We start from the raw sequence: 27,493 nt of genomic DNA on the forward strand, positions 1-27,493 counted from the left end.
GTAGAATAGGAGACAGGGATGGAAGAGTGGAGCTAGATTATATTGCTCAATGATCCTGAAAGATAGCATAACAAAATAAGCACGGCCAGAATAAGCAGTTGCCTCTACGTTAAAGCAGCTGGAGAAGAACGCTCTCCACTGGAATTGAAAAACCCGGAAGCTAAGAAGTCGCTAACATATATATCTTGAAAACAGAGGTGTAGCCAGACCTTAGATTTCGGGTGGGCCACTGGGTGGGCACAGGCGGTCTCCACATCCCCTCCCTCCAGGTCAACTCAAAGCATTAAAACTATCTGAGCAGAAGGAGATTCCCAAGCCCAGGGTTACCAGTTCCGAGATTTCCCTGGCCATGTCCTCCTTTTGAAGGAGTCTAGATGGCTTTTCAAAACCCGGCACTTTGTCCAGTTTTTTGAAAAGCTTTCCTTCGCGCAGTACAGCATCTGCGCATGCGCAGATACGACCTGATGATGTCGCATGCGCGTGATGTCACGATGCATCCGCACAGGCAGCAGGGCAGGGGCGGGATTGGGGGCGGGAACAGGACAGGGAATGGGTGGAACTAGGCGGGACTGGGGGGGTGGGTCTAGGTGTCAGGATTTTCCAGACGGAAAATGTGGTAACCCTACCCGAGCCCCACCAGCTGCATGGTGGTAAGAACTCCTCTCTCTCTCCCACTTACACAGCTCTGCCCGTGCGCTGCCCCTGATTCGCACAAAACTAAACGTGGGTAGCAGGGGGAGGCCAGCGCAATGCCAGCATTTGGACAAGGCTGCAGCAAGTGGGAGAGGGAGGAGTTCTCGCAGCAGGAGGACCCGTCCAGCTGGTGGGGTTTGAGAATTTCCATTAACTATAACAAGGGTGCAAGAATTTTGGGTGGGCTTGGGTAGGCTCACGCCCACCTGGGCCCACATGTGGCTACGCCATTGCCTGAGAAGAAAGTTACAGCCTATAAGACTCTTGACAAGAGAAAAAATTGCTTAGAGTGCGAGTGGGACGAAGTGATAATATATTCAGATCATTTACTGCCGACCTTCTAAGATGGTTTTACTTACGTTCCAGTGACAACTGAACGCAAAAAAAATATATATAAAATAAGAAAAGTGAAAAACAGTATTTTTGAAGAGTCATAAGGAATATTTATTAATATTTATCACACCTCAGAGAGAACCTATTTTCAATCAAGTACGCTATGACTGGAAGGTAAACTCTTTTCCTAAGAGGGGATTACTCTCCCCCCTTCAGAGTTTCATTTCTCTGAGCGCATCTCAATTTAGGTTCACTCTGGAGGTGTAGTTTAATTGTGACTTAGTCAGTTTCTTCTATTTTGTTAAAGTGACTTCACTGACTTTCAACATAAGATACAATATCCCTGTTGTGTGCACGAGACTGTCTAAGATAAGCAGCAGAGGTGGACTTTTAGCTGGATTGAAGGAAGGCGATTTTCAAGCATCCAATTAATGTGAGTAAAACTTTTTTTTTACCCATATAAATTGTTTTGAAAATTGCTCTCAAAGAGCATTTTAAAAGAAGTAGCAGAAGAAGAAACATATCTTCTAGAAACAAAACAGGGTTTTTGGCGCAGTTAAAAGTTCACTGGGGAAGCAGAGAATTCTCTAAACTGAAAGGAAGACAGTGATGTTACAGCCAGGAGACTGTCGGGTAATGTGAAGGGGCAGGGGCCATGGAGACGGATGTAGCCAATTAGGATGTGGTAAGAAAAGTCCTTTGGAAAAGTTATAAGAAAGTAAGGGATAAACAGAGAGTCAAAAGTGTGCAGGTAGCATCTGAAAGGGCAGAAGTCTGCCATGGGGACAAAAGAGCCAAAGAAGCAGAGGCAGGGCATAGTAAGACCATGGCAGACCTAGAGCTACCATTCCAAATGAGAATGGAGCTGTAAGAAGCCTGAAGAATCTTTGACTTTGAGGCCTGGCTTAGAGAATGGCAAATCAGGAGGATACTGGGAGTTGTAGTCTCAAGAGAAATGTAGATCAGGAGGATATTGGGAGTTGTAGTCTCAAGAGAAACATAGATCGGGAGGATACTGGGAATTGTAGTCTCAAGAGAAACGTAGATCAGGAGGATACTGGGAGTTGTAGTCTCAAGAGAAATGTAGATCAGGAGAATTTAATTATGCACACCACTTAGATAATTTGTAAGCGGTATATCAAATTTTAACAAACTTGAAACTTGATACTATAATTGTGATAAAGAAGTGAGAGAGAGGCCACTGAGAAGAATGTATAAGGAGCACTGCTCAAAGGAAACCAAGTCATGAATCCTTTGAAACCTTTTGATATATTTTACTCTTTTCTTATGCAATAATCGTCTCATTTTGTAGATATGTGCACTTTATTGAAGCCAAATAAGTGGGAATTTTGTTTAATTTAATAGCAGACTGTTGCGGGAGGTTGCAGTGTCGTTTTGAGATTGGAGCTTGCATGAGCAGGAGTGATTAGGGATTGCTCCTGCCCCAAGAGGTCACTAGACTATCGGGTAGGCATGGGCAAAACCAATGCTTGAAAACACTGGTAACTAGTCAGAGTTGATTTTGAACGTAATCATGGTGTACATTCAGTGGTTTTATATGGCAGCTAGCAGACCATACAGGAATGCAATATTCAGCAATAAATTAGACTACTGTAATAGCTGAAGTCCTTGTTAGGACCATTAGCTGATTTAAATTGAATGTGAAGACCTTTCTATTCAAGGATGCGTTCGATTTATAAGCATCTCCATTTCTTCAACACAAATGTAATCTTCCCCCCTTCCCTAGTGTATTTAACCTTAAATGTCTTCCTCTCCTATTCAGAAATTTAGTTCTCCCTTCTAACCCCTTGTAATCAAATGTCTATGACGCAAGCAATGTTCTGTCTGTTTGTTCGTCCTGTAAGTCTTAGGGCTCCTTTTACAAAGGTGCGCTCGCGTTTTTAGTGCACGCACTGGATTAACATGCGCTAGCCGAAAAACTAGTGGCTAGCATGTGTGGCAATTTAGCGCCCGCTATTTCACGCGTTAAGGCCCTAACGCACCTTTGTAAAAGGCGCCCTCCATGTTCTCTTTTCATTTTTTATAATTTTATAATTGTAAATCACTCAGAAGTTACTATAGGCGGTATAACAAATTTAGAATGAAACTTGAAATAACTAGTCTTGAAGACGCAGCTCCCAGAGTTTATCCGGTGTGTGCAAAAATCCTCTAATTCGCTCCTTATGTGGCCTCGCTCACAGAGATGTCAGAAGGGTAGTGTGCGATGTCCGCACACTGAGCTTTGCTCTTGAATAAAACTACGGGGAGTATAAGGTGGAATATAAACCATAAACAGCCAACCTCTAGTCAATCAGTCGTGCGTGATATAACAAAATATGGCCCTTTTTTCACACATATACCTACCATCTGAATTGGCACTAGGAATAGTCCCTTGCTGATGCAGCACTCCAGCTGCAATTGAGTTTGGCCAGAATCGCTGAGTGGGCCGGTGTTGAGATTTAATCTTCTTGGCTTTGGGAGCAGGGTCTGGATTGCTGGCATCGAGCATGGGCTGGAGAATCCGTCTTCGAGCGTTGATAAACCTTGCAGAAGGAGACAGACAGCAAATGTGAAATGCATCTCAATGAGGTCACCGGGCCAGTGCCTGCCACAGGATGGCTCTAACTGGTACAGTCTCTCATCCTCTTGGTCCCCAATTAAATAGTTACCCACTTTCAGACTGCAAGTTGATTGGGTTTGAGAGCTCCTGGCAGGCAAAGATTTGTCAAGATGTTCTTATAAGAAATTCCAGTTTGATAATGATCTTCAGGTCATTTAATAAGGAAATACCTGATACCCGATCCTCAGAGGGTCAAATTACCCATTGGTTCAAGTGGACAAAGCTCACCGAACCCGATCTTCATAGGATCAAACGTACTTTTTTTTATCTTTTTATATATATAATTTTTTCAATTTGTCTTATCCACAAGTTATAAATATAAGATTTTTACTTAGCTTTTATAATTTTTAAAGGGGAGCGCCTCCACCAACATGTCCATGTTTCACATGCTTTCCTCAGGGTCGAGGCTCCCTAATATATTACCCATGTTACTATATCGAATGGAGCGATTTCTACTAAGTGCGATAATATATTAGGGAGCCTCGACCCTGAGGAAAGCATGTGAAACATGGACATGTTGGTGGAGGCGCTCCCCTTTAAAAATGATAAAAGCTAAGTAAAAATCTTATATTTATAACTTGTGGATAAGACAAATTGAAAAAATTATATATATAAAAAGATAAAAAAAAGTACGTTTGATCCTATGAAGATCGGGTTCGGTGAGCTTTGTCCACTTGAACCAATGGGTAATTTGACCCTCTGAGGATCGGGTATCAGGTATTTCCTTATTAAATGACCTGAAGATCTAAGGAAATACTTTTTTACAGAAAGGGTGGCAGATGTGTGAAATAATCTTCTAGTAGAAGTAGTGGAGACAAAGACTGTCAGAATTCAAGAAAGCAAGTGATAGGCATATGGGATCTCTTAGGGAGAGGAGGAGATAGTAGATGCTGCGGATGGGCAGATTGGATGGGCCATTTGGCCTTTTATCTACCATCATCCTGTTGGGAATGAGCATCAGCATCAGTTGGAGAGAGTCTAAGCCATCTCATAGTTTAACTTATAGGCCAGTGATGTCACGGCCCGAGTGTTTGGTACCCTTTAGCCCCAGTGCTCTGGGCCAGAGCCATAGGTTAAGATAGCCCTGGTCTGGGGACAGGGGATGGGCAGAGCTGTAACTTAACCAGTTAGTGGCACTATTCAGTCTGGTAATTGGCTAGGTAAGTGGATAAAGTTAGGGGAGGAAAAAGGTTGTCCTATTAAGCTAACCAAGAAGTGACCTAAAAATCAGCTGGTGGCTGCTTCATTTCCAGGCTGGAGCCCAAATATGACCTGGCATTAAATATCTGGGATTAATTCAACCTGTCAGTGGCTTAAAAACCACTGACTGCCATGGGCTGAATATTATATTTTCTACTACTAGAATCAAGAGTTGTAATATGAAAAAGTAAAGCTTGGAGAGTTCTTGCGATGCTGGATTTCTACCAGCAGAAGGAGCTCTGACGGTATAAATAACACAGTGGTATTGTAGATGGTAGGATATCAGGCTTTTCAGTAAAGACCTGCAAGAGAATTAGTAATCCCATAACCCACCTTTATAATGCCATATTTAACAATTACGATGGGAGACTTGAGTGGCATTAGCTGCTTCTTCTAATGAGACTGCAGCAGGAGATATAAGGGCAGGAGAAGTTGCAGAGTTTTTGCCAGAAATCAAGGGCTGATGCCTACAGTTAAAAAATTATTGAGACTAGAGAATGACACGGGGAAAAAATTTCTCACCGTTCCCGCCCTGTCCCCGTGAGTTCGTCCCTGTCCCTGCCCCGCAAGCTCAGTCTCTGTCCCTGCCCTGCAAACTGTCAGATCCCATTCACATAAGCCTCGAATAGTTATGATTTTATACTAACTTATTTTATTAAAGTATAAAGAGACAATATTCTGTACAATTGCCATTTTATAAACACAAATAATACAGAGCAAGGATCAACAAAACCCCTGTCTCCCCTCCCTTTCACAAATAGCTTGATTTTTCTATGTAGCATTCTGTAGTAATTTGGTTTGTTCAGTTTTCACAATAGTGGAGGGGATAACAGAATACTTCAGTCACACATGGTAGGAAAAGTATTAGGGGAGAGCAACTAGGGCAACTGCCCTCTGGTTAGAGAGAGAGCCTTAAGTCAGCTGGAAGCTAAAGAAGCACAGTTATGTCTATGCTCTAGCAGGATACATATTTCAAATCTGAAATATTCTAAATCACAAAATATATAATAAATTAATTTTTTCTACCTTTTGTCTGGTAATTTTATTCTTCAAATCACATTGGTCTCAGGCTTTGGTTTTTGATCCCTTCTGTCTTCATTGTGGCATGGCTGGCTCCTGAAGGTAAAATAGGTGCAAGAGGAGCTGGGGAGGAGATGCCAAGTGACATGGGCGTAATTTTTTTACCACAGGAGTAAGGCTTTTCACCACTTCCACGGGGCGGTGAAAGGTCTTGTCCCCATTCCTGCGGTAAACCAGTTGCAAATGTCTCCATTCCTGCGGATTTACTGCAGTGACCACGGTTTACCGCAGTAAACGGTCCCCGTGTCATTCTCTAATTGAGACACAGCGAAGAGGCTAGAAAGCACAGGGCTCTTTCTTCAACAGGACACACATCATGCACAAACCTGGCTGCACACACTTTTACTCCTTTTGTGTTTTACCACAACTTTGCGTATTCTGTAACTATGGGCTTACACTCATTTTGAAAGCTAAAGTACTTGTACACTTTTGCTTTGAGTCTGGCACACATTCATGTAAACCGTTCTGAGATCTCCTGGGAGAACAGTATAGAAAATTGAATAAATGCAAAGTGCATGACCCTTGTGTTACTACTGGTTTTTAGAAGGGGGATGCAGAATGGCCTTGCTCTGCTACTCAAACCAGAGACTGCATAATTAAAAGCTTCAGCCCAGGGTTTCTGCTAGAGTCTAGATGAGCCTATTGGGCAGTACATGAAAGAGGCCTGTGACCTGAATTCAAATCCCACACTGGGCATCCATCCACCTTTGGTCAGTAAATGACTACATGACCTCAGGTTGAGGTGAAGATGCCTAGGGAAGGCAATGGAAACCCCCCCCTCCCCCAAATAGTCTGTCAAGAAACCAGAACACAAATGGTTAAATCACTCACGAGTTGGCCCTTGCATATGGAGAATGACCTTTACCTTTCAATGGAGATCTATGTAAGGACAAAATTGTGACCTCCTGTTGATGTGATTCATCAAGCAGCTCTTCCAGCCCTTGCCTAAGATGTGGGACTCGCCTGGTAAAAAGGAATTACCGGTAACACTACATGCAGAGGGAAAGAATGGGTCTGGAGCGCCGAATGCGCCGACTTTCCGAGAGAATCAGGGCCACTCACCAGTTATTAACCTGCAGCAGCGTGAGATTTGTCTGGGCAGCGATTTGTCGCTTCTCATCCTCTGTAGGGTACGGATGCTGAGGAAAGAGTACAAAAAAACATTCACAGAACAGCTTAAGTTGAATTATCACAGCACAGCATGACTCAAGTTTATGATTGTATTGGAAAATATTCAGTGCCAAGTTGACCATCGTGACCTAGCAACACATGCCATCCCAGTGCACCACCAGCTCACTGTGACTTCCACAACGATCATTATAAGGTTACCTCACAGCACTCAAGTCTTTGCCGTGAGCTTTGAAGCTGCATTACAACTCGAGCTCCGCAGTCTTCACCCAAGTTCTTTCAATGAAACCCGTGGTTAGGAGTTTTAAACAAATATCAGGGGACCTCGACGTTAGCTGAGAAGAACAATTGGCTACTTTGTGGAGCCACTTTAGTTTGTCTGGCATTTGGCTATATACCATCAAGATAAGTAGTTATCCATATATTTTTCACTAATTTATTACGTCGCCTTGTAGATATTTGTTGATGCTCAATTCACAAGGTAGAACCAATTATTATTTCGGGGCATGTGGAGTGCCCAATGAAAGACAAGTAATAATGTCGCCTCTGACAAGTCCTCTATTGAAGTACTTAGGCCAAGATTCTATAATATCGCTTGTAAAATCTGTCAGGTTGCTATAGTGCTGGCAAATTGTCCAATTCCAAAGCGGCAATTGATATTGAAACAATTATACACGCAATGAGTTTCATGGAGATCTGTCATAATCCAATCTGATCAGTCACTGGAAAAGTGACTGACATGTGAGGAGCCGGCAGGGAAAAGCCTCCTGCTGCTCAAAGCAGCCTCCTGCCACTCAGCTCTTCAGGACAGAAAGACTTTCTTTTTTTCTTTTTAATGGGCACAGATGTCGTGCTTATGTTGCACATGCACAATATCTGTCCCCATTAAAAAAAATCATGACAGCCCCCTGTTAAGATCAGCAAGAGGGATGCTCACTCCTTGCTGCTTCATATTCCCGGACTCCCCTCACACCCTTCAATCCACCCCCACCCCCCCTCCGGTACCTTATTTGGAAGACAGCAGAAAGGATGCCCACTCCCTCCTGCTGGTAGGCCCGCCTCTTCAAAATGGCAAGCCTACCTCTTCCCAGTGCATCCTGAGATGCACTGGGAGGGGTCTATGACTCTGACTGGTTAGGGTTCCTAGACGTCCGGATTTCCCTGGACATGTCCTTCTTTTCGAGGACATGTCCGGGGGTCTGGCTGGATTTTGAAAAGCTTCCTCATAATTGTGTCGGACGAGGGCAAGCAGCGGGGGGTGAGAGGGGGGGGCTAGGATGGGACTGTGGCATAATGGCAGGGATGGATGGAACTGGGCAGGCCTGGGGGCGGATCTAGGGATCCGGTTTTAGTAAAGTAAAATCTGATAACCCTATGATTGGTTCAGATGCCTAAAGCTTCTCCTATGGGAGGTGCCTTAGGCCTCTTGGTCAATCAGAACCAAGTGCATTCTTAGGCCCCTTTGTAAAAAGGGCCCAAAGTTGAGTTTGAGGAACATTTTTTTTTTAAAAACATTGGTGTCACTAGGTGGCTGCAATTAGGGGGCCTATCGTAGGTGATGTTTATAGAATCTGGTCCTGTCCTTGTATATTACCCAATGAGGTTCTTCTGTGACTCAATGGTTGAGCTGCTATCTCTACACCCAGAGGTTGTGAGATCAAATCCCGGGCAAGTCACTTAACCCTCCAGTGCCCACCGCTTTGAAATGCTGAAGCAACAAAAAGGTGGTATACAAGTCCCCATTCCCTTTTCCTTTCTAATATTCCTATAATCTCTGATCTACTGGAATCATTTCATCCTCGTCACCTCTCATCCTCTCCCCTAAACTCATGACCGCCCTGCTTAATTAAATGCTTCTTTTTTCCATTCATACCACTTCTCTTACCCTATATTCAACACAGTCTTAAACTTGGAACAGTACCTGAAATTTAGAAACACTCTGTAGTTATAACAATCTTAAAAAAAACCAAAAAACTGATTTGGACACCAGCAGATCTTTGAATTATTGCCCCATATCATATCTACCTCTTTTTCCCCCCTAAGCTATTAGAGAAGATAGTATTGAACCAGTTAACATCATTCTCTAATAAAACATTTGATTCATATCTCAAGCTGTTCTTTGAACAGCTCACAGCATTGAAACTTTACTTAGAGCCTTTTACAATGAAATATTGGTTGCTCTAGATCAAAACAGAGCTGCAGTTGTCATCGCTTTGAATCTTTCTTCTGCTTTTTGATCTAATAGACTTGTCCTCCTTCTAATCATCCATGTTCTAAGGGTCTTGTATCTGTTGTTCTCTTCTGGTTCAAATCCTATCTATCCAATCGTCCCTTTCAGATCTCTACTCGTAAACGCCCTCTCAAAAAGTCATCCATCACTGTGGTGTTCCTCAAGAACCTTTTTCTAGTACCTTTAATCGCACTAATCCAATTTTCTGGTTGCAGTTTATATTGTTATGCTGATGATATACAGATTGCTTATACAGCACAGTTACTTACCGTAACAGGTGTTATCCAGGGACAGCAGGCAGATATTCTTAACACATGGGTGACGTCACCGACGGAGCCCTCGGTACGGACCTTTTAACTAGAAGTTTCTAGTTGGCCGCACCGCGCGTGCGCGAGTGCCTTCCCGCCCGACGGAGGAGTGCGTGGTCCCCAGTTAGGATAAGCCAGCTAAGAAGCCAACCCGGGGAGGTGGGTGGGACTTAAGAATATCTGCCTGCTGTCCCTGGATAACACCTGTTACGGTAAGTAACTGTGCTTTATCCCAGGACAAGCAGGCAGCATATTCTTAACACATGGGTGACCTCCAAGCTAACAAAGAGGGAGGAGGGATGGTTGGCCATTAGGAAAATAAATTTTGTAACACAGATTGGCCGAAGTGTCCATCCCGTCTGGAGAACGCATCCAGACAGTAGTGAGTAGTGAACGTGTGAACTGAGGACCAAGTGGCCGCCTTGCAGATTTCCTCGATGGGCGTGGAACGGAGGAAAGCCACAGAAGCAGCCATAGCTCGGACTCTGTGGGCCGTGACAGATCCTTCCAGAGAGAGACCGGCCCGAGCATAACAGAAGGCAATACAGGCAGCAAGCCAATTTGAAAGTGTCCGTTTGGAGACAGGACGGCCCAAACGGTTGGGATCGAAAGACAAAAAGAGCTGAGGGGATGTTCGGTGAGCTCTGGTACGATCAAGGTAGTAAGCAAGGGCACGCTTACAATCCAGCGTGTGCAACGCCTGTTCTCCAGGATGCGAGTGAGGCTTAGGGAAGAAGACGGGAAGCACAATGGACTGGTTGAGGTGAAAAGCTGAGACCACCTTGGGAAGGAATTTAGGGTGGGTACGCAGAACAACCTTGTCATGGTGAAAAACAGTGAACGGTGGGTCGGCAACCAGTGCATGCAGTTCGCTAACCCTCCTGGCAGAGGTGATGGCAATTAGGAAAAGCACCTTCCAGGTAAGAAGCCTGAATGAAGCTGTGGCAAGAGGCTCAAACGGAGGTTTCATGAGAGCAGAGAGAACCACATTCAGGTCCCAGACGACGGGAGGAGGCTTGAGAGGCGGTTTGATGTTGAAGAGCCCTCTCATAAATCTTGAAACCAGAGGATGAGCCGTGAGGGGTTTTCCGAGAATAGGCTCGTGAAACGCAGTGATGGCACTGAGGTGGACTCTGATGGAGGTGGTTTTGAGGCCAGCGTTGGACAGCGAGAGCAAATATTCCAAGACAGTTTCCACCGCCAAAGAGGTGGGTTCTTGCTGATGCCGGAGACACCACGAGGAGAATCTGGTCCACTTCTGATGGTAACATTGGAGAGTGGCCGGTTTCCTGGAGGCGTCCAAAATGAGGCGGACCGGTTGAGATAGATTCTCCGGAGAGGTCAGCCCGAGAGAAACCAAGCTGTCAGGTGGAGGGAAGACAGGTTGGGATGTAGTAGAGACTGATTCTGCTGTGTAAGTAGAGTAGGAAACACAGGAAGAGGAATGGGCTCCCTGGAGCTGAGTTGAAGCAGAAGGGAGAACCAGTGTTGACGAGGCCACCGAGGGGCGATGAGGATCATGGTGGCATTGTCCTTGCGGAGTTTGGACAAGGTCCGCAACATCAAAGGAAGTGGAGGGAAGGCATAGAGGAACCGATCCCTCCAGTTGAGCAGGAATGCATCCGGGGCCAGACGGTGAGGAGAGAAGAGTCTGGAACAGAATTGGGGCAGCTGATGGTTGTGAGGTGCTGCAAAGAGGTCCACCTGCGGAGTGCCCCATCGAGCAAAGATGGAGAGTAGAGTCGGAGGGTCCAACGTCCACTCGTGAGGTTGAAGGATGCGGCTGAGATTGTCGGCCAGAGAGTTCTGTTCGCCCTGGATATAGACCGCCCTGAGAAAGAGATTGCGGTCCGTGGCCCAGGTCCAGATGCGCAGAGCCTCCAGACAAAGGGGGCGAGATCCGGTGCCGCCTTGCTTGTTTATGTAGTACATGGCGACTTGATTGTCTGTGCATAGGAGGAGGACTTGAGGACAGAGAAGATGTTGGAAAGCCTTGAGGGCGTAGAACATGGCTCTGAGTTCCAGGAAATTGATGTGATGACGACGCTCCTGTGGGGTCCAAAGTCCCTGGGTGCGTAGATCTCCCAGGTGAGCTCCCCACGCGTAGGGGGACGCATCTGTGGTGATGATCATAGAGTGGGGGGGCAGATGGAAAAGAAGACCCCTGGAAAGATTTGAGGAGTTCAACCACCATTGGAGAGATTGCTGAAGAGATGATGTCACAGAGATGGGATGAGAAAGAAGATCCGTAGTCTGTGACCACTGGTTGGCGAGCGTCCACTGAGGTGTACGAAGGTGGAGACGAGCCAGAGGAAGGACATGCACTGTCGAGGCCATGTGACCCAGGAGGACCATCATCTGTCGAGCAGGAATGGAGGGATGCATGAGTACCTGACGGCAGAGATGGAGCAGGGTCTGCTTGCGATCGGAGGGGAGAAAAGCCCTCATTAGCGTGGTGTCCAGAACTGCTCCAATGAATTGAAGTCGCTGGGTGGGAAGCAGATGCGACTTGGGGTAGTTGATCTCGAACCCCAGGAGGTGGAGGAGAGAGATGGTGTGATGAGTAGCCTGTAGCACAAGTGGAGACGTAGGTGCTTTCACCAACCAATCGTCCAAATAGGGGAACACCTGGAGGTTGTGAGACCTGAGGAAGGCCGCTACCACTATAAGGCACTTGGTGAAGACCCTGGGTGAGGAGGCGAGGCCGAACGGTAGCACCTTGTACTGATAGTGGTGGTGCAGTACCTGGAACCGCAGGTAGCGGCGAGAATGTTGATTGATGGAGATGTGAGTGTAGGCCTCTTTGAGGTCCAGGGAACATAGCCAGTCGTGTTGAGAAAGAAGAGGGTAGAGCGTGGCAAGGGAGAGCATTCTGAACTTCTCCTTGACCAGACACTTGTTGAGGTCCCTGAGATCGAGAATGGGACGGAGGTCTCCCGTCTTTTTGGGTACCAGGAAGTAGCGGGAGTAGAATCCCTGCCCCCTTTGATCTGGAGGTACTTCTTCGATGGCATTGAGAAGGAGGAGGGATTGAACCTCCCTCAGGAGGAGGGGGGTTTGAGATGAGTTTGAAGCAGACTCTACGGGAAGGTTGTCCGGAGGCAGAGTCTGGAAGTTGAGAGAGTAGCCGTGGCGGATGATGTTGAGGACCCACTGGTCCGACGTGATGACTTCCCAACGGCTTGAGAAAATGGTGAGACGACCCCCGATAGGCTGTGGAAGAGGCAGCGAGGGTGGATGACTGGCTATGCCCTGGAGAGAAGAGTCAAAAGGGCTGAGATTGTTTAGCAGGCTGAGGAGGCTTGGAGGGTTGAGTGGCCTGAGACCGAGCCTGGGCATGGTGCTGCTGTTGACGGGGTCGCCGAGATTGTTGGGGAGGCGGATTGAGTGGCCTGGCTGAGAACCTCCGCTGGTAAGATGATTGAGGCCGATAGGGTCGAGCAGGCGGAGCCTTCTTTTTCGGCTTGATCAGGGTGTCCCACCTGGTCTCATGGGCAGAGAGTTTCTGAGTGGTGGAATCCAGTGACTCTCCAAAAAGCTCATCCCCGAGACAGGGGGCGTTGGCCAGGCGGTCCTGGTGGTTGATGTCCAGGTCGGAGACTCTGAGCCAGGCCAAGCGACGCATGGCTACAGCCATGGCAGAGGCCCGAGAGGTGAGCTCGAAGGAGTCGTATATCGAGCGGACCATATACTTGCGCATTTGGAGAAGGCCAGATATGTGCTGCTGGAATAGCGGGACCTTGCGCTCAGGTAGGTACTTCTGGAGGGCAGACAGCTGCTGGACCAAGTGTTTGAGATAAAAGGAAAAATGGAAGGAATAGTTGTTTGCCCTGTTGGCAAGCATGGCATTTTGGTAAAGTCTCTTGCCAAACTTGTCCATGGTCTTACCTTCTCTGCCAGGAGGGGTAGAGGCATAGACACTGGAGCCCTGAGTCTTTTTTAAGGTGGATTCCACCAGAAGGGACTCATGGGGCAATTGAGATTTGTCGAATCCTGGAATAGGGATGACACGGTAAAGGTTGTCCAGTTTACGGGGAGCTCCCGGTACCGTGAGGGGATTTTCCAAGTTTTTGTAGAATGTCTCCCGTAAGATGTCATGTACGGGAAGCTTGAGGAACTCTTTAGGAGGTTGCTCAAAGTCTAAGGCTTCTAAAAAGGCTTGGGACTTTTTGGAGTCAGATTCAAGGGGAAGTGACAGAGCAGCAGACATTTCCCTCAGAAATTTAGAAAAAGAGGATTGCTCAGGTTTAGAGGTGGCATCAGGTGCCGATGGTTCCTCATCAGATGAGGAGGGATCCTCCTCGGTACCGAGAGGAGTCTCCTCCCATAAATCAGGATCCCTGACCTCTGGTGCGTGTCGGGACACCGGGGTGGAGGGTGCGGTGTGGCGAGTCTTGGACAAAGATTTACCAGAGCGCACCGAAACGGTACCAGGGGAGGACGATCGGCGTCGTTCTCGGTCCCGAGAAGAGTGCCGTACCGCCTGGTGCCGAGTAGGATCCGCTGTGGGTTGAGAATGAACCACAGGATCATCAGGAAGTTGTTGGGCCGAAAGGATCGGCATCGAGGTGTTTACCGGTACCGAAGGAGTGGACACCGGGGGCTCGGTGCGGGGCTCGGGCCGGTCTGGTACCGGAAGGAGCGGTGCCAGGATAGAGGGTAGCAGTTGTTCAAGCTGTTTCTTCAACTGCTCCTGAAGCTGAGTTTGTAGAATGGCCGAAATACGGTCATCTAGGGGTGGCATCGGAACCGCTTTCTTTTTCTTCGGTTCCTTGGATGCCGCTCCACGCCCCGGCGATGAGGAGGCCGATGACGAGGCACTCACCGTTATCGGGGCGGAGCGTTTACGGGACCGGTGCGATGCCGGTATGGACGGTGTCGTCACCGTAGCTGGAGGGCGCTCGAGGGAAGAGGAAGGCTTCTTAGCCGGCTTACCTGGCGCCAGTGGCGCCGATGCGGGATCGGTCGGTGTCGAGCTTGACGGTGCCGATTTCTGCGGTACCGCCGTTGAAGGTGATGAATCCATCGCCGACTCGGAGCCGAAGAGCAGGGTTTGCTGGATTCTTCGGTTTTTAAGAGTACGTTTTTGTAAAGTGGCACAGCGGGTGCAGGAATCTGCCCGATGCTCCGGACCCAGGCACTGCAAACACCAATTGTGTGGGTCAGAAACGGAGATCGGGCGTGCACACCGCTGGCACTTCTTAAAACCGACCTGCGGGGGCATGAAGGGGAAGATAGCCTCCGCAAAATCGAAGTCCGAGGCCTGTATAATGGCAACAGGCCCCGCCGGGGCAAAAACGAAAGAAACAAGAAAAATCAAAGTTTTTTTTTTGCAATTCAAAGAAAAAGGAAACCCGAAGGTAGAGGAAGAAAAATTTAGAACAAAAGCGCGAGCGGGAAGGCAAAAAGTGATTTCAACGGCCGTTGAAAAAATACACGCGTCTTCTTCGCTCCGCGGAAACGAAGAAACTGGGGACCACGCACTCCTCCGTCGGGCGGGAAGGCACTCGCGCACGCGCGGTGCGGCCAACTAGAAACTTCTAGTTAAAAGGTCCGTACCGAGGGCTCCGTCGGTGACGTCACCCATGTGTTAAGAATATGCTGCCTGCTTGTCCTGGGATAACTACATTTCTGATAATACTGACCCCTCACCACTCGGTTTTTGTTTAGACAAAGTTTCTTCCCGGCTACAAAACCATAAACTCTTCCTTAACATCTCAAAAAGTGAATCTATTCATTTCCCTAACCGTCACTGATTTAGTAACACTGTCATCTATAATTAGTCCATACCAAACTCAGTTAAGCTAAGGATTCTCTAAACAATATGGGGCTCATAATCAAAACTTAAACACATCTAAAAATCCACCCAAGTCAACACTTGGACAACCTAAAAGACAGGTCGTCCAAGTACTGATAATCAAATCAGTTTTCTGGACATGTCGCAGGACTTTTTAGGCCTCCGAATCCTGTTGTGCATCCAGAGCTAAAAGGAGCATATCTGGAGGATGTGGGCCGACGTAGACTTAGTCATCCTGCAGGGATAATCGAATGTTTTACTAGATATCCTGGATGAAACTTTTAACATTGTGAGTCGATGTAAAAACAGGTATAAGTGCCAAAAAGGTATCCAAAGTGACCAGATAACCACTGCAAAGACAAAGTAAAGACCCGCACTCAAAGATCAGAATAAGAAAAGTACATACCTGTCTCCAGAACATCAGCACCTGGTATAGGAATGCCTAGTAGAGCTGCACACAAGTGTCTTACATAGCCTTGGGGGGGAGGTGAATCATAGAGAGGAGGACCCAGGCCCATAACATAGTAACATAAGCCACTCTAACCACTATATTTATGGTGAAACATGTGTGCCCACCAAAAAAACCCCAAACCCTACTCTATTGCCATATAGGTGCCACCTGCTGCCATAAGGGTTATTGGGGTTGTAGACAGGTGGGTATAGTGGGTTGGGAGAGGGACTCACCATAACCTATAAGGGAGTTCTGGTGAGATGTTTATCTGGCACCCTTTTTGTGAAGTGCATAGCAGTGCCCTCTAAGGTGCCTCACTAATTTGTTGCCATGTCTTGGAAGCCAGTCCATTACAAGATTGGCCACTTCCACATTCAAATGGTCTTGTTCTGGGCGTTTGGGACTTGGATGAAATTTTTGTTGAAAATGTGATATAAAGATGGACGTTCTGGCGGTCTGAACGAACAATAGTCTGGATGTCCAGATAGACAACTTTTGAAACAAAAATATTCTGGACATATTTTTTTGAAAATGGGCATTTTTCCACTGCCGACTTTGGGCGTCTAGCATCTTACATCCGAATCGGACTTAGATGTTTGTTTTAATTGTGCCCCTCCACATAGTCAATGATTCTTCTCAATTAGAAGCTTTTTTGTTATATAAAGAATCTGTTTAAATGGAATAATCTACCTCTTTACATTAGGACAGATATCAATTACTTAAGGTTTCGTAAACATTTGAAAACTTTTTTATACGACTTGTAATATTCGTGTTATGATGATATTTAAATTATTGATTGTTTTTGTAATTTTTCTGTAGATTTTACGACCTCTTTGAATGTAAATTGCCTTGAACCTTTTTTGAATAATGTAATTAATAAGTTGTGGATTGGATTGGCTGGTTAAAGGTAAGGAAATAGTCTACGACCAATGAATAGGCAGTATAGTAAATTGTCCTAACTTCGTAGCATCTTGACAATTCTTGTGTAATCCGCCTTGAATCGTAAGGTAACGGCGGAATAGAAATCACTAATGTAATTGTTCCTATATTATGGAACACCTTGACTCTCAACATCAAGTCAGACTTATTCCTTCCCTCATTTACAAAAAATCTGATGTAATCTTTGGCTGAGGAAGGGTTGGTGTGAAGGAGTGGTCTAGTGGTTAGGGCTAATGCCTCGGCACCCTGAGGTTGGAAGCTCCCTGTGACTCCGGCCAACTCACGTAACCTTATTATACGACACTTTCACGTGGACAGTGCAAGGTGAAGAAAACCAAAAAGCACAAGCACAGGCCAAAGGTGATAAACTCAGGGGAGGAAAAAGCCTCAGAAACAAACTCTCCCACCCCCATATTAGTGGTTTCAAGGTGTACAGGCAAAAACCTCATTGGCATAACCTTACTGTGCATGGAGATGCGTTCACAAGTCCCACGTCAAAGTTTTCGATCGGGCAGGTCACACCCTGAAGCAGCAGAATTGTGAAACACTGGCCATCGTTGATGTACCGATTTTAACTTATCTATTGCACCGCACAGAGCCTTTCGATATTCCAGGGGAGGATTTTGCCTAAACACCTTGAACCACTATTGTGAGTTGGGAGGGTTTGTTTCTGAGGCTTTTTCCTCCCCTGAGTTTATCACCTTTGGCCTGTGCTTGTGTTTTTTCTTTACCTTGCACTGTCCATGTGAAAGTGTCATATAATATTATTACTATTGGATTTTCATTATATCTGCGTCATTTAGACAACTCACTTAACTTTTCATTGTCTCAGGTGCCACAGTTCAATTGTGAACCTGCCAGGACAGATAAAGAAAACACTTAAGAGTACCTGATTATTATTCAATGTATTGTAATGACTTTGGTTGAATGTCTTCATTAAAAGGCAGCTGATAAATCCCAATAAAAAGTGTTTTTTTCTCTTTGCTATCTCTTTCTTCTTTCCTCACTGCCCTTCATGGGATTTCATGTTGTAAACCACTTTGATGCAGTAAGAACAGCCTTACTGGATCAGACCAATATTACATCTAAGCCCAGTAGTCCGTCTTCACTAGTACCTGACAAAAACCCAATTAGTAGCAACATTCCATGCTACTGATCCAGGGCAAGCAGTGGCTTCCCTCATGTGTGTCTCAATGACAGACTATGGACTTTTCCTCCAGGAAATTGTCTAAACCTTTCTTAAAACCAGCTATGTTAACCGCTCTTATCACAACCTCTGGCAATGCGTTCCAGAGCTTAACTATTCTGAGTGAAAAAATATTTCCTCCTATTGGTCTTAAAAAGTATTTCCCTGTAACTTCATCAAGTGTCCCCTAGTCTTTGTAATTTCTGATGGAGTGTGACAAGGTGGTGGCTGTTGCCAGAAGGATGTATAGAGAGAGGCATAACCAATAGAAGAAAGAAGGTGTTGATGCCCCTGTACAGGTTATGGTGAGGTCCAACTTGGAGTATTATGTTCAATTTTGGAGACTGTATCTGGCAAAGGACCTAAAAGACTTGAAGCAGTCCAGAGAAAGGCGACGAAAATGGTAGGAGGTTTGCACCAAAAGACGTATGAGGAGAGACTGAAACCCTTGAATATATATACCCTAGAGGAAAGGATGGAAAAGGGAGATATGATTCAAACATTCAAATAATTGAAACGTATTACAAAATCTTTTCCAGTGAAAGGAAAATGGTAAAACAACAGGGCATAATTTGAGGTTGAGGAGCAGAAGACTCAAAAGTAAGGTTAAGAAATTCTTCTTTACGGAGAGGGTGGTTGATGCCTGGAATGCGCTCCTGAGGGAGTTGGTCGAGAGGAAAACAGTGACAAGAGTTCAAAAAAGCATGGGATGAACACAGAGGATCTCTAATCAGAAAACAATGGGTATATATTAAAGAACTAAGGCCAGTACTGGGCAGACTTGCACTGTCTGTGTCCCATATATGGCTATTCAGTTGAGGATGGTTTAGATGGGCTTTGACAGAGACTCCAGTTGATGGAACCCGAGCACAGCAGCGGGCAGAGCTCTGGGTTTCTGGCCCAGAAATATCTAAAAAAAATGACCATTTAAATTAAATCATTAATTTATAGAGCATGTACAGTTGGGCAGACTGGATGGACCATTTGGGTCTTTATCTGCCGTCATTTACTATGTTACTATGTTTTTGAAGCTTCCAGATAATGTAGTTACAAAACACGGCAGCAAAACTCATTTTTGGGAAACGAAAGTTCAATCATGTTTCTTCTTTGTTTAGAAAGCTTCATTGGTTACCTGTTTGCTATAGGATCCAATTCAAGCATTTAAATTGGATCCTATAGCAAACAGGTAACCAATGAAGCATTATTTTCAAACTCCTTTATGGAATATTCGACCCATGGATTCCTTTATGTTGGAATGCATATAGATCTTGCCATGTGAGGAACACACAGAAGTATAAGTCAACATTCCCTTACTTAAGGGAATTAATTCAACAGGGAAACTCTGTAAGTCCTCCATTTTCAAGTTGGTAGAGATTTGGAATGGACTACCAGATCTTATTAGAACGATTGGCCAACTACAAATATTCCGGAAAACCTTAAACCTTGCTATTTACACAATATCTAAAAAATTTACCTGCAGAGTCCACTAACCAATTACCTTTTTATGATAAATGTCTAATTTTAAATTTTGCTTTATTCCTTACCATTTATGTACATTCTAGTCTTTTGACTATTTGTAAACCGAGGTGAGCTCCGCCGAGAGATGACCCGGTATATAAACCGAAGATAAGATTAGTTTCTCATCCTCCTTGGAATGTTGTTTACCTTCCCTCTGGATCTTTAAGACATCTCTTATGTTTATCATTATACCCTTCATTCAGTGGCATCTGTTTTGTCCCTTCGCGCTGGTAATGCACCTTGTCTTTGGTCACTTCCTAAGTTCGAAATCTGCTTCTAAATATGTGAAAATGTACATGTAAATCCAGCCATGCTTACCATAGAAAATAAATACAGGAGACAGAAAGACAAACAGAAACTTTTACTTGCAAAATATATATATAGACAAAAAGTTAAATTAACAGTGAGAAGCAAAATATTTACATAAGAAAAAAAATATTTAAAATGGGGAAACAAGTTTTTGCAGGGAAGGAAAAAATATTTACAGAGCGTAAAAGAAAAATATAGCCATTTGATAGCAGAAGAAACTGAGTTATGGGTCACACACTGCTGAGTGGAACCCACGATGGCCTTCAGCTCAGCACTTAGGCTCTTGATGGCTGGAATTAAAATCTGGTTTTGGCCTCTGACTAGATTCAGCAACTGAACTGCCACTGTCGAGGAGCTGGTGGGGGGGGGGTCTGACTTCTTTCTCGTCTTGAAAGGAGGCTCCTAAGACCCAGAGGGATGCTGCGGAATAGAGAAAATAGAAACATTACACTATGATGCCAAAAAGCAGAGCGCTCATGAAAAACACAATACCTTGCGCACCCTGCTTTAGAGACCTTGCACACAATCTAGCTTAACACTGTAGGTCAGTGCCTCGCAAACTATCCGGAGTCGTGACATGCTAAACAGTGGCCGTTTGATTAAGATTTTACAAAAACTAAGGGACATTCGATGACGTTACAGAGTAATACTTTTAAAACCAATAGGAGGAAATATTTTTTCACTCAGAGAATAGTTAAGCTTTGGAACCTACTGCCAGAAGATGTAGTAAGTGCAGTTAATATAGCTAGTTTTAAAAAGGTTTGGACAAGTTCCTGGAGGAAAAGTCCATAGTCTGCTGTTGAGACAGACATGGAGGAAGCTACTACTTGCCCCAGATCTGTGGCATGGAATGCTGCTACTGTTTGAGTTTTTGCCAGGTACTAGTGACTTGGATTGGCCTTCGTTAAGATGGGTTACGGGGCTAGATGGATCATTGGTCTGACCCATTGTACCCCATTGTGGGGCCAAAGCTATAGAATTACCCCCAGATTCCACATATAGAGCCAAATTCTGTAAAGGAAACCTGAAAGTTAGGTGTCATTTAGATGTCCAGCGGCAAAATGCTGAGCGCAATTCTAGTGAACGGGGCTTCTATTTTTTAATTTTTAATAATGCATTACTTTTGCAAAGCACAAGAAAAATATATACCGTGTTTCCCCCAGAAATAAGCCCTACCCCCAAAATAAGCCCTAATCCCGGGATTCGCCAGCAGCAACTCATCAGTAACGTGGCAGAGTGAATTCCCCAATGGACAAGGCCGAAGCAGCCTGTTTAGCGTGCCACCGGCCTGACGCTGCTTTAGATGAAGGTAGGGCTTGCTCGTGGACGGCGGGGAGGGAAGGATGGAGGGTCAGCAGGGGTTCGGCTGCATGGTGGGGGCAGGGGGGTGCTCAAGGGTTCAGCTGCACAAGGGATGGGAGGGAAGGACAGAAGCTGGGTAAGGGTTATTCTGAATGAGGGATGGGAGGGAGAGAAGGATAGAAGCTGGGCAAACTTCTGCTGCAGAGGGGGATGGGAGGATAGGAGGGAGGAAAGATGCTGCACATGTGGGGGAGAGAAAGGAAAGAGGAAGAATTGGGCTGAAGGAGAGGAAGGGAGAGAAGATCATGGGCATACCCCAGAAATAAGACCTAGTGAGTTTTTTGGGCCCAAAATTAATATAAAACACTGTCTTATTTTCAGGGAAACAAGAAATATATATTGCATACTAAACTTCTATTTTTGGGGTAAAGAGGACTCCTATTTGATAATGATAGAAAAAGATGTTTAATAATACATTACTCAAGCAAAGCACATGAAAAACATATATATATATTGCATACTAAAGCTTCTATTTTGGGGGGCTAAAGAGGTCTTCAGGTTGATATTAAGGTCAAAATATGTTTAATATTGCATTATTCAAACACAGCACATGAAAAACATATATATATTGCATACTAAACCTCATTTCCAAAAGGTTAAGAAAAGAAAAAAAAATGCACTACTCACAATGGCTGTGCTTCAGAGCAAGTGGACGTGTCTGTTGCACAATCTTGACATCATTGTGACATCATCAAGGTATACCTAGATGGCAGAATGCCACTATAAAATAGGAATATGTGCTGGGGTATCTGACCATACTTGTTATTTGAACCCATGACATTTGGAAGATGGAAGCAATGCCTTTAACCACTGAGCCACAGGTGTTTTCTTTTAGGCATGTGAGATAATACCTTAGGACATCATAAACCATCTCAGGGTAAAAATATGTTTCCTTATAATAATAATAATAATAATTGTATTTCTTATGTACTGCTATACCCTAAGTTCGAAGCGGTTTACAGTGAAGTCGTGTCTAGAGAGAGTACAGTGTTAACAGAAGGATACAGGATAATACAAAGTGAGCAGGTACTGGGTGATTACAATAAGGTACGAAATATTATGGACCCTGGAAAGGGTAGATTGCAAATATAAATGACAAAGTCCATAATCCATACTCTCTTGTGAGACCAAAAAGAAGCTGTTAAGGTACGGGGGGGGGGGGGTGAACCCATGACCTGTGGAAGATGGAAGCAGTGCCTTTAACCACTGAGCCACAGGAGCTTTTGTTTAGGGATGCGTTCCTATTATTTTGTAGTGGCATTCTGCCATCTAGGTGCATCTTGATGACATCACACTGATGTTAAGATTGAGCATCAGACACATTCACTTGCTCTGAAGCACAGCCATTGTGAGTAATGTATCTCTCTTTTTCATTTCTTAACCTCTTGGAAATGAGGTTTAGTTTGCAATAATATATTTTTTTTTCATGTGCTTTGCTTAAGTAATGCATTATTAAACATATTTTAACCTTAATATCAATCCGGAGTCCACTATATCCCAAAACTAAAATCCCCATTCACCTATAAAATGGACGCCTATGGCATGCCTAAGTGATGCCTAAGTACATCCACTTAATTCGCATCTACCTAGCACCCAGCTCATTCTCAAAAGTAGACCTGGTTTTGCAACGTCTACATTTTAGGCATTAGGTAGATGAGTTCGGGTGCTGAGCAGCATGCAGTTCTGTAAATGGAGATCCAAATCGAAGCCACGCCTATTTTCTAGGTGTGACTTTCTCCGATAGGGGTCCACAAAATTGTGGATATCTATTTGTAGAATCGTGTCCAGCGTTTGGACATCTAAGTTCCAATTAATAATTGTTAAAGTCATTAATTGGACTTATTATCTACTTTATTTGAATGCCTAAATCGATGGATGTCCACATTGTGGACGTCTAAAGTTAGGTGTCCTTTACAGAATCTGGCCCATAGTGCCCAAATTTGTGCAAACACAAATTAATTGAGTAGCAGTTATTGAAGTGAATTGGAACTTGAGTTTTTCCTTATATATAATATATACTGATATTTGTCAACATTTACTTATTTCTGATCTGAATAAGGGTTACCTTCAAAAGCTCATCTTAAAATGCATTGAATTAGTTGAATAAAAAAAAAATTTCCTAGGCTATTCCTCAGACCTGCATGCTACTCTGTAAAGAATGTCCATAATCCCTGAAGCCTGGTATCCGCCTCTGATTTCACTTTCAGGGGAGAGAGGATCAGCAACCACTAGGGGGTTAAGGAGGTGTCGTACCTTAATCCCTCCAATAGATAGCTGTTCAATCATCCTGTAACCTGGACCTGCCAGTATCTGGTATGAAAAACGTTTTGCTTTTAGATATGGATATCCATCCTTCCCTAATCCCACTGAAAACATGCCTTTATCATGTTCCCTTGCTATACAGATGTTCTGAAGTATTAAATGTCCATCTCCTGCCTTTGCAAAATTGGGATTTGGACATTCATGCAACGTGGACCTCTAAATGCCTGTTTTTAAATGTCCAAAACACAAATAAAGCTTTGAACATAAGCTTCAAAGATATACAGATAATTGGCATTAGCTTCTGTAATACAGCCATTGCAAGCTAAGAGAATAATTTTCAAAGTATTTAGACAAATAACTATTTAGCTGATTCAAATGGCATCTCCTTCTAGGGCTAACTCTACCCACTGTTTGACATACTTTTAGGCTTGCTGAAAAGGAATGGAGTGGTGGGAGACCTTAATCAGTTGACTGTGCTTAAAAAAACACGTTGCTTAGGACATTTCCAAAGACAGAGCAAGCTGAGGACCTTCAACCCTACAGTAAAGTACTCAATGGGATTTTCAAATTGATCCTTCAATAGAAAAAGGGGCACTGCTACATATTAACACTCACCCTATACTGCTGAGACTTTCATTCTGAATTACTGGATCACGTCTCATTGCTGGGTCCCAGCACATGTGATATCTCCTGTAAGAAACAAAATGTGACTGCTATGAAGAACTGTGGATCCTAACTGAACATAGTGCAAGGTGCCTCACACTCCACATTTCACTTTCTGATCAGTCTCCTTTCCCTATCATTTTTTTTTTCCCCCTATCTTCTGAAAACTCTCTGCCAGTCAATCTTACTCCTTCTAGAAATATTCCTTTGGCCAGGATCAACATATTTATTTGGGCCCCAAACTAGGTGAGAAGCCAGTAGAAATTTCTATATACACGCAAGCTGGCTCTCTGCACCTCACTTTCAGTCCTCCACCTACCTCATGGTTGGTTAGGACTTACTGGCAAGCACCAGCAGTATTAAGTGAACGTCCTCTTAGATCAGTGGTTCCCAAACCTGTCCTGGGGGACCCCCAGCCAGTCAGGTTTTCAAGATATCCCTAATGAATATGCATGAGAGAGATTTGCATATAATAGAAGTGACAGCTTTGCAAATCTCTCTCATGCATATTCATTAGGGATATCTTGAAAACCTGACTGGCTGGGGGTCCCCCAGGACAGGTTTGGGAACCACTGTCTTAGATCATTTGATCTAGAGTACCCTAACAGGGAATACTGCAGACCGGCTTTCTCCTCCCATGTGGGATTTGTGTTCCCATGCACACCTATGTAATGGTCTGGGCAGTTAGTGTCCTCTGAGTTAACTCTGGCATTACTGCCGTCGTATGAACTTAAAGGTTAAAGGTTTTAAGTATATTTTTGGAACCCCCACATAAGACCTATAGGTCTGTAAGAAGAGGGTCTCTACAAAAAGCACACTTGAAGCAAAATTTCCCATGAAGGTTCCTTCTGTGACAGGATGGTCAAACCATAGACATTGCATCTATTTGAAGCAAGGAAAAAGTCCATAGCTTATACCACCCATCCACACACACACACACACACACACACACACACGCACACACCAGCTCTTCCTGTTTCCCAACTTACCTACCCCCTCCCTCTTCCTGTGAGACTACCTTTGGGATGCTTTTTCAGATATTTGTCAACATTTGCTTATTTCTGTTCTGAAGAAGAAGGATCACCTTTGAAAGCTAATCAAAAATGCATTAAGTTAGTCCAATACAAAGGTTATCACCTTATTTTATTTATGTCTTTGCTTTATTTCTATATATTGCCACAGGCAAGAATTTCAGAATGAGATCTCTGTACATTGGTTGGCCATGTCCATGGACCTACCTCTTCTCAGTGCAGTTGAAAGTATCCACACTGTGGACAGTGCCAGTGTTTTTAGCCACAGAAGGGAAACCCTACTTAAGATAACCATTTTAGCTAGCTAACTGCTTAGTTTTCAGAGTAAAATTATTGAAAATTTCTTTCTCCACTACCCAATTTGGGAACAGCTCCTACAGTCTGATAAAGACTTATATTGTTGTCTACTTTTGCCTCCTGCCTACCTGCAACGTTCAGAGTAAATATCCCACAAAGAACTGAATGCTTACCAGTTAAAGTTCTGGAGGATATGGGTGCAGAAAGATGTTCTCTTCTTTATATCCTCCAAGATAGGACCATCTCGCCCTAAAAACTTTGTCTTGTGGTTATGGGGTATCATTTTTCCAAAAGTTTTGCCATTACTGGGAAGCACGTAAGGGAGTTACCTGTGTCAGAAATGGTATTTTACAATGATGATATGGAAGAAATCTCAGTGAACCTAGAAGATATAAAAAGCCAAATTTATATATTAAAGAATAGCAAATCTTGACTAGATGGTATATGCCCCAAGGTTCTAAAAGAAAGAATGAAATTGCAGATACTTATAACCTGCCATTAAAATTGTCCATGATACCTGAAGATTGGAAGGTGGCCAATTTTTAAAAAGGATTCCAAAGGCAGGTCAGTTCCAGGTAAAATGATACAGACTATTATAACTAATAAAATTACCAAACACTTTCTGGAGTCAAACTTGAGTCAGCATGGATTCAGCCAAGGGAAGTTGTGCTCACCCATTTGCTACATTTCTCAAGGTATGCCAGCTGTAGTGTATCTAGATTTTCAGAAATCTTTTGATAAAGTCCCTCAGGAGAGACTCCTGAGAATATTAGAAGAGTCATGGGATTGGAAGGAAATAAGATTGCAAAGAACGAGAGCAAACGTGTACTCGTGCGTAGGTCCCGCAGAATGGATCAAGCTCTCGACCCATATAAGGCAGCAAGGAGATGTGAAGGCTTTTAAACGGTATTTGTTCTGTAAAATGAAATATGGATGCTGAATGCTAATGGCCTCTTTTACAAAGCTGTGCTAGCGGCTGCCGCGTGGCAACAGCCCCGAAGCCCTTTAAATCTCTATGGGCTTTGGGGCCGTTAGCGCAGCGCAGCCACTAGCGTGCCTTTGTAAAAGAGACCGTAATTTGTTGCTCTAGTAGAATAATGGATATTGTAGTGAAGGACAAAGGGATTGAGGGGTACAGATAGAAGTAGAGGTAGGTATTAGGGATAGGATTAGAGGCAGTTACAAAATTAGTCAGGGACACTGTTCAGGCAATTAGGCCTGATGGGTTTGCCGCGAGAGCGGACCACTGGGCAGGATGGACTTCTGGTCTGCCCCAGCGGAGGCAACTTCTTATGTTCTTATGTTTAGCTGTCTGATTTTGTATGGATGCTTGTTATGTATATTATATATGTGATTTTGTAAATAGCGGAGTATAAAATAAACAAACTGAAAAAGACGGGGAACTGGTTAAAAGATAGAAAGCAGACAGTAGGGTTAAATAGCCAAGTCCTTTTTTTAAATTATCATTTATTTATTCAATTTTTCAAATTTTTAAACAAGCACTGCAATACCTGAATACGAATTTCCACTAATAATCCAAAGAAATTAATAAGCCTAACATCACAGTAACGTAAGGAAAAGAAATAGTATACGTTATTTAGTCCTCAAGCTTAAAAATATGGATCCAAGTACAGTGGCGCCTCGCACAGCGAACGCTGCACACAACGAACTTCATGTCATGATTCATACAACGAACTTCGTTTCACACAACGAAGTCGCCCGAGCTTCCACGATCGCTGCCGATGTATTGCATCCTTCCGCGCAGGCACTGCAGGCAGTCGTTAGTCACTGCGCTTAACGCGTTTCACATAACGAACTTTTCGCATAACAAACTTGCTCCTGGAACGAATTAAGTTCGTTGTGTGAGGCACCACTGTATTAGAATAATAATAAAAGAAAATATACGTATTAATTACAAGAACAGCACAGGAGACAATGATGGAAAACCTCCAACCGCCTGGAAAATAGCCAAATCTTAACACAGGAAGATAAGTAGTGAGGTGCCATAAGGATCTGTACTTGGACCAATGCTTTCTAACATATTTATAAATGATCTGGAAGCAGGAAGGATGAGTGAGGATTAAAT

At 44.2% G+C, this 27,493-nt stretch overlaps 1 protein-coding gene across 16 annotated transcripts in view; it reads right to left on the reverse strand.

Moving 5' to 3' along the window:
• The window catches only part of PKNOX2 (PBX/knotted 1 homeobox 2), a 424,329-nt gene that overhangs the window by 1,060 nt on the left and 395,776 nt on the right, over window positions 1–27,493 (reverse strand). For all 16 annotated transcript variants that reach the window (XM_033918096.1, XM_033918094.1, XM_033918101.1 and 13 more), the window contains 2 exons: window positions 6,989–7,065; window positions 3,391–3,569 (listed from right to left, as the gene is read on the reverse strand). In XM_033918096.1, coding sequence (XP_033773987.1) covers window positions 3,391–3,569; window positions 6,989–7,065 — 256 coding nt within the window. The remainder of the gene's footprint in view (window positions 1–3,390; window positions 3,570–6,988; window positions 7,066–27,493) is intronic.

The sequence above is a fragment of the Geotrypetes seraphini genome, chromosome 13 (genome assembly GCF_902459505.1).
Source record: "Geotrypetes seraphini chromosome 13, aGeoSer1.1, whole genome shotgun sequence".
In the NCBI taxonomy this organism is placed as follows: domain Eukaryota; kingdom Metazoa; phylum Chordata; class Amphibia; order Gymnophiona; family Dermophiidae; genus Geotrypetes; species Geotrypetes seraphini.